The sequence below is a fragment of the Gymnoscopelus braueri genome, assembly GCF_963280865.1.
Source record: "Gymnoscopelus braueri genome assembly, contig: SCAFFOLD_35, whole genome shotgun sequence".
Classification (NCBI taxonomy): domain Eukaryota; kingdom Metazoa; phylum Chordata; class Actinopteri; order Myctophiformes; family Myctophidae; genus Gymnoscopelus; species Gymnoscopelus braueri.
In genome coordinates this window covers 773,322-781,475 of record NW_027660596.1, presented here as the reverse complement: position 1 = coordinate 781,475, position 8,154 = coordinate 773,322, and the positions used below count along the sequence as shown (strand labels likewise).

At 45.6% G+C, this 8,154-nt stretch overlaps 1 protein-coding gene across 1 annotated transcript; it reads left to right on the top strand.

Moving 5' to 3' along the window:
* Nucleotides 1-5,217: 5,217 nt before the first annotated feature.
* vrtn (vertebrae development associated) lies at nt 5,218-7,883 on the top strand (the record flags this gene model as incomplete). Its single annotated transcript, XM_080457771.1, has 2 exons — nt 5,218-5,529; nt 5,946-7,883. 2 exons carry the CDS (start codon nt 5,218-5,220, stop codon nt 7,881-7,883), a joined length of 2,250 nt encoding a protein of 749 aa, XP_080313897.1.
* Nucleotides 7,884-8,154: the final 271 nt, after the last annotated feature.

Below are 8,154 nucleotides of genomic sequence, written 5' to 3'. Positions count from 1 at the left end.
CCTAATTGTAAAAGCCCTACTCCCAAAATATTTTTTCAACATAAAAAACATTTCTCTTGTGGCGAACAGGTAAACTGATCCTCACAATGTGTATTTGAGACACACACACACACACACACACACACACACACACACACACACACACACACACACACACACACACACACACACACACACACACACACACACACACACACACACACACACAGCAGGTGAGAGATTGCTGGAGCCGGCCTTAGTCTAGTCTTATTTGCATTTTAAATGCGGTTGGCCGGCCCAAACAGTGCAGCGCAGCACAGCTAATCTACACACTCTAGGTGTGTGATTGATGTCTCCCACCCAGGTGTCTGACTGACCCGAGACGTGATGTAGACCAGCGTTTCCAACTTTTTCATGTCAAGGACCCCAAATCAATATGCATTTGCCCGTGGACCCCCATCTGAAAATATTTTGTGCCAGTGACCCCTATACAATATTTGTGTTGTTAACCCTACATCTTTTCACATTTTTGTTTATTTCTTCATGTACAGTATGGTTAAGTGGTTTAAATGATTTTGCTGGGGACCCCTGGAACCCCCCTGAAGGACACCAAGGGGTCCACTGACCCCACTTTGAGAACCGCTGATGTAAACCATGCAAGATAAGACATAAACTCTCTGTACAGATCACAGCAAATGTGTGCTTATCTGAATTGCATGAAGAGGAAAAATGTATCTAATGTAGGGGGAAAAAAACAACATCTATTCTACACTCACTGCAATTTTTTTTTTTGATTTAACTCAGAAGAGTGTACAAATGGAGTCCATTTGTTGTACATTCTCCGGAGTCAAATTAACACCGGAATTTTTGTATATATTAAGCTGTCAGATTCTGAATTTGAATCGGTTACCCTGACCAAGTACATTTGCAGATACAATTAGACTGGGTCAGTTGAGCTACACCAGTGATTCTCAAGCCACATACTGTAATTCCATTTTCTAAGATGTTTTGTCTCTGGAACCACAATCTAAGAACATTTTATTGTTAGATGTGATTTGCCTGATATGTTGTATAATATTCCTTATTTTCACAACATTTTTATGATTTTAAATTGTTTGTTGTACTATCAGAGGGCATGGGGTGTGGGTGGGAGAGGGTGAGCAATTACTATCTGTATGTACGTGTGTATCTGCACTGTATGTAACAATGTATTGTGTTGTATTTGTGTGTATAGGACCACCTCAAAAATTAGATGAGGTGAGGTGAGACCTCAGGTGCTATACTTTCAATAAATTAGTTCAAAACATTCTGACAAAATGTGTTGTGTCATAATTTGGTCTCTCTCTACTGCAGGTAGAGACAACAGTGAAATTCTGATCTAAACAGACATTTCTGTGCATTCTCCAGTTGTAGGCAGTGGTGGAAAGATTACTCAAATTCTTTACTTAAGTAAAAGTACCAACACTGCAATATGGAAATACTCTGTTACAAGTAAAAGTACAGAATTAAAAGTTTACTTGAGAAAAAGTACAAAAGTATTGGCATCAAGATGTAAAGTACCAAAAGTAAAAGTACTAAAATGTTTGAAAATAGCAGATCTACAAGCTCACAAAGCGTCGCATCGCGGCGCGTTGTGAGCTATTTTCAAATAGCCTAGATATATAATAAAGGCTAAAGTGGTTAATGTATGTTTCATAATATCATAATTTATCTGAAAAGTAACTAAAGTTTTCAAATAATTGTAGTGGAGTAAAAGTACAATATTTGCCTCTGAGATGTAGTGGAGTAGAAGTAAAAGTATTGGAAATTGGAAATAGTCAAGTAAAGTACAAATACCTCAAAATTGTACTTAAGTAAATGTACTTAGTTACTTTCCACCACTGTATTTAGGTGTATGTACATGCAATAATGGTGAAGATTAATCAGCAATCATTTATCCATGGGAACCCCCTCAAGGACCCCTGGGGGTTCCCGAACCCCACACTGGGAACCACTGATCTACACAATAATACAGCAACATAAGAAATATAGAATATATATACACAGTACACCAAACATGGAGATATCCCTCTGAGATATGGCTCTTCCAATAGAAACCTAGAACCTTCCAGAACCTCAAACTTTCCAGAACCAGTGAAGTTTTTTTTTTTGCTTACTTAAAATCGTGAAAATATGTGCGAATCCTGAATAGATTCTTTTAAAGCAAACATTTTTAACTCAAATCTTTGCTTCTGGGGTCCCCTGGAAAACAAAATATTTTGAGATGGGGGTCGATGGCCAAATGCATATAGGCATATAATTTGGGGGTCCTTGACATGAAAAAGTTTGAGCACCACTGATATAGAAACATACGTTTTTCAGAAAACTGTAAAGTTTTCTGAAAGAAAAAGAAGGTAGGATAGGTTCAATTGAAACCGAGCCGTAGTGTGTTGAAACAAATCCACAACCTGTGAGATACGTTTCATGGCACAGTTACCGAAAAGAGCCTATATTTATACCTGGTGACAGTGTACAAGACAGATGTATAACATCTGCACTGCACACAGGTTGCACTGCATATTGAATTGAATTAATAGACATCTGTTTGGTGCATCTTGTGCGTTTGGTATAGGTCAATAATTAAACTCATCCACATTTCCACAAGTACTGAAACTGTGCCATTCATTTAGTAAACGCTCTCCCACTCTCTCTGTGTGTGTGTGTGTGTGTGTGTGTGTGTGTGTAGTGCAGATAAGGTGCAGCAGGCCAAAGGCTTGAACCCCAGACAACCCATGAAGATATGCAGGCCATTCACCAATGGCACCAGCTTGTCTATCAGCTACCTGGCTGCAGTGGACAGGACTGTGCTGCTGTCCCATGGTGTGTGTGTGTGTGTGTGTGTGTGTGTGTGTGTGTGTGTGTGTGTGTGTGTGTGTGTGTGTGTGTGTGTGTGTGTGTGTGTGTGTGTGTGTGTGTGTGTGTGTGTGTGTGTGTGTGTGTGTGTGTGTGTGTGTGTGTGTGTGTGTGTGTGTGTTGGGGGGTGAGGGTATGCTGGGGGTTGGGACTGGAGGAATGGTTGGGATTTGTGTGTTAAAACAAAAGGCCTAGATTAGCCAAATCCTGCAAAAGGCCAGGAGAGGACACAGAGGAGAGAGGAGAGGTGTTAAAAATGATACTCTCTGCAGAAACAAGCGGTCTCGTCTCAGACGACAAGTCTCCAAATCCCTGTCTGCACATCCTCTCTCTAATCCACAAAATAAACATTGTACTATGTAGAACACAAGCTCATGGCAAAATATGTCCAACTACTTAGGTCACTATGGCTGCTGTTAAAAATGACTTTAATAATGCTGATAATAATTATATGTTGCTGTTGATTGCAGAATTGTGCAATTATGAATTTTAATAAAGTCATGTGCTGTAATTATACTGATCCCAAAAATATTCTGCACATCTTCAGAAATGAAAAGGGTGTACATTGCTTTGGCAATGTAAACGTTTGTTTTCTCATGCCAATAAAACCCTTTGAATTGAATTGAAAATTGTACAGGCTATCATCATACTATCCAACTAGTTCTTGTGCTAAAATAACTTTATTTTACTCACAGACCAATAGCACAACAGTGTTTTTTCCCCAATCTAAACCAAAGCATGTATTGTGCAGATGATCAGATCAGAAGAACTTGATCCTAAACTTGGAAATGAACCATGATCATTAAACATGTCTGCAGGTTTGCTTTCTTTGGCCAAGAAAAACAGTCAATGTGTTTTTTTGGAAGCAAAAGAAAAAGACATCGAAACTTGCATCTATCTAAATGTTTCTTTGACGATGGCCCATCATCAAGGTGGCTTTTGTTCTGCATGCCTTTCACATTGAAATTGACCCTGACTGTCCTAAGTGGAGGAGAGCTGTGAGGGAGGTGGGGGGAGGAGGGGGAGGAGGTGTCAGCCCCACTCCCGAAGACAAAGGAGAGAAACGGCGATTGACTGTTTCCTGGAAGGGTTAAAGGCTAGTGTTCCTGGCTCTTATCTCCACAATCTCATTCTCCTCCACTCTGTCCTCCTACTGGGACCTCAGGACACACAAACAGAGAACGCACGGCACGCACACAATGGAGTAACCCACGAACAAGCGACTATATTATTTCGGTTCAACGTTGCAAGCTTCTTCAAACTAAGTGACGGCCTGAGACAACTTCCACCTAGGAGGATCTACAAGAGTTACAGGTAAGCAATCCAGGGCAGCTTTACCTCTGTGGTCCATATAACGTTAAGAAGCAGTTCTCCTTAACGCTGTTGCTTTTCTGCCGTTGCCCGTGGTATCGCAACCTCTTGTTTCTAGTAAAAAATAAAACATGCACTTTCGCTACTCACCAAAACAGTGGTTTTAAGATGTTGCAAGCCAACTTTCCTTTGTGGGAACACTGGGAAAGTCACTTTCGGACAGAAAAGGAAACATTTGACTAAATGATTTAGTTACTCCACTGCGCCCCCTATAGATCTTGTCAATAGAAAACTTCCATTGACCAAATCTGTAGGGGGCGCAGTGGAGTAACATTTTTCCATCCGATGGAATATTTTCTTTTCTGCTATGGACTTGTTTTGATTTAACAACGTTATTATGCTATTTCACGTGTGGTTTTGTGGTAATTGGCTTAGTTCCTCCGCAGATCCAAATGCTTTGCGTCTTTTGCGCACTAGAATTAAACTTCCCGATCACTCAAAACAAAGTGGATTCAGCAGCACAGCACATACACGCTGTTCTGTTCGGCTCTGGAATGCGAAGGGAACGATGACAGATACATAATCAAACTTTACAATTCGTTCGTTTGAATTGAACCAGACTAACGTGGCCTAATTTGTAGCTGACTTACAGTGGGTTTAATTTAAGAATTTACGAGTGAATGTTTTAGAAATTATTCCCTCTGTTGTGTACTACTGCTACACCACAGAGGGAATCGGTGCACTTGCTTCTGTGACTCAAGCAGAAGCACATGCAATGATATTGCTAGATTTGTATATCCTAGAATGTTTATTTATTTATTCATTACAATATCTTCCAATCATCCATTTATTTGAGAATTTAATTAAAATCTCCAGCCTCCTTAAGACTTAAATCATGTATCTAACACTGTCTCAATGTCATTTATACACCCTCAAACAGGAGGATTTTACATTGTAGAATGAGATCATATCAAACTGGGGGTCCTTGAAATCACTGATCTAACAGTCGCTTGTCCTCGTTCTGTGTCTCAAGGTATGAATCAAAGGAGTGAGGTAGTTCTGTCCGTTCTGGGAGAACTCCAGAATGCCACGGAGAACTCTGGCCTGGAGGCCCTCATGTCGGTGGCCCGCGAGGTGGAGCAGATCCTGGCTCCCTTCCAGCTGCCCCAGACCCTCTGCCAGGACTTCCCTGCTACCACAGATATCGACGACATCGCCCACAGCCTGTACCCGGCCGATGCCCCCGGGGACCTTCTGCCCATCGCCTGTAAGGGAGAGGGCAACCTGCTGTTCGACGCCGCCAGCATTCTGCTCGTGGGCACAACGGCGCTCAGCTTGGAGCTGCAGGTGAGAAGAGATCAATGTGCATTTCGTTGTCACTTCAATACCAATTACTTTATTGTTCCGTTTGGGGAAACTAACTAGTGCTGCCAAGTATAAAAAAAATAGACATCACAAACACATGAACCACTTTAACACTAGTGTCCCAATTTTGGCCACATCATTATAGGCAAGAATTTATTACATTTTGAGAAAAGTGTCGATCTACAAGCTTACAACGTGCTGCATCGGCTATTTTATAGAAATTTAAATAATTTAGAGAATATGTGTGGTTGAGTGTGTGCTATAGCATACCATCCTCATTTACTATAATAATGCGCTCCCCCTCATGTTCTATTGTTTCATCATATTATTCTGTATCATAATAGTATCCAGTGAATTATCATGATCAATGATTTTAACATGATTTTTTTGTCTCTCAGGTGAGGACAGTGGTGGAGATGCTTCTTTGGAAGCGCTACTATCTGTGTGGGATGATCGACTCCAGAATGATGCTCCAGGCGGTCCGCTTCAGCCTGTGTGCCGAGGAGTCGGAGGCCATGCTCAACCTGCCCGTCGCCGTCCTGGAGGCCATTTTCGACGCGGACGTCAAGGCCTCCTGCTTCCCCGACTCGTACGCCAACATGTGGCACGTGTACGCCCTGGCCTCGGTTCTGCGCTGCAACATCTACTCCGTCTACCCCATGTTCAACCTCAAGATCCGCCCCTACTTCAACCGCGTCGTGCGGCCCCGCACCGGCGACGGCGCCCCGACCCTCCACATCATGTGGTCCGGCGAGCTGCGGACCGGCTCCGTGTTCATGCCGCACCACTTCGTGGCGCTGGCCCAGGCGTCGGACCTGAACACGGGTAGCCCCGCCAACGAGCAGAGCAAGACCCTGCAGCTGCTGAACAAGGACTCCCAGCTGTCCTACGCCAGCCTGAAGGACAAGTACAACATCACCAAGACCACGTTCTACCGCTGGAGGAGGCAGTCGACGGAGCACCGGCAGAAGTCGGCGGTGCGGTACGAGGCCAAGCACTTCCTGCAGGCCTGCTACCGGGAGGGCAAGGTCGTCCCTCTGCAGCAGTTCAAGGAGTTCTTCCCCGGCATTCCCAGATCGACCTACTACGACTGGAAGCAGGAGCTCATGTCCTCCGGGGGGAACTTCTACACCCCCCCGCCCTCCACCGGCGAGGTGAGTCCAGGGGAAAGCACTGAGTCCCCAGAGTCCTGGTCCTCCTCCTCCCCAGAGGCCAGGCGGAGCGAGTCGGACAGCCACGAGAGCGTGGCCGGCATGTTCGGCCTCACCTTTGGCAAGATGGAGGCGGACCGCGCCCAAAGCGTCGCCCAGATGCAGGACGCCAAGCGGTGTCTGCAGACCTGCATCGCCACCAACACCTCGTTTCCCTTCAGGGCATTCAAGAAGAACTTTCCCGGGATCTCCAGGTCCACCTACTACAACTGGAGAAGGGAGGCCATGCTGTTCAATCGAGGTTACAAGCCCACCGCCGGTAGCGGTGAAGACAGCTCGGACGCCGACAAGAGCCATAGTCCAACGAGCCTGCCCTCCCCGCCGATTCTCTCTGCCTCTGTCCAGCCTGCCGCTCCAAGAATCAAGCTCTTCCGGCGAGGCCATGCGAGCCTCCGTCTGGCATACATGAATAAGAAGAACCTGAGAGATGAAGCCAAGAGGCACGTTCAGCGGTCCAAATGGTCTCTGATGAAGTTCAAGCTGAAGTACCCGTCCATGTCGCCCTGTTTGTACTGGCAGTGGCGGAACGAGCGAAACAGGAAGCAGATGATACCCGGCGCAGGTGTGTCTGAGAGCCTGGAGAGAGCCACCACACAGATGGAAGAGCAGGCGATGGAGAGGAGCTTGGGGAGGGCCACCACACAGATGGAAGAGCAGGCGATGGAGAGGAGCTTGGGGAGGGCCGCCCCGCAGTACGCAGTAGAGCAGGCGATGGGGAGAGCCGCTGCACAGATAAAAGAGGAGCCGATTGAAAGGATCCAGGAGAGAGCCACGACACAGATGGAGGACGAGGCGATGGAGAGGAAGATGGCCGGTCAGAATGCGTTCTCATTTCAGGGGAGTCCTGAGAGTCTGAGTAGCCCCACCATGCCCCACATCAACGGCTCTCTTTCTCTGTACTCTGTCCCCGCCGTGGCGCCCACGGAGAACCACATGTTTGTAATGGACGTTGTGGCTCTGGCCAACTTCAAGGCAAAGGCCAAGCTGTTCCTGCAGCAACGCTTCGAGGAGAAGTCTTTCCCCACGTTCAAAGAGTTCAGGTCCCTTTTCCCCCTCACGCCCCGCTCGACGTACTACATGTGGAAGCGAGCGTTGCACCATGGAGTTCCTCTGATTCATGGATGAATGTACACTAAATGTATAATAGCCCCCAAAAAAAATATTAAGGGTGCCCTCTCGCAGAACACATGCTCTATCCACCCAAAAGAACAAAAGACAAACCATGTACTTTTCCCCTTTCAGGCACACTATTTTACCTTCATAATGATCTGTTGAAGAGAATGGCACAGCCTTTTTTTCAACTGGGCTGAGTTTCAGCTGAATGTATTGTTCTGTTCCCCCCCACATCCCCCCTCTACCTCATGGAAATTTGCACGTGTGTGTGAAAGGAGACCAC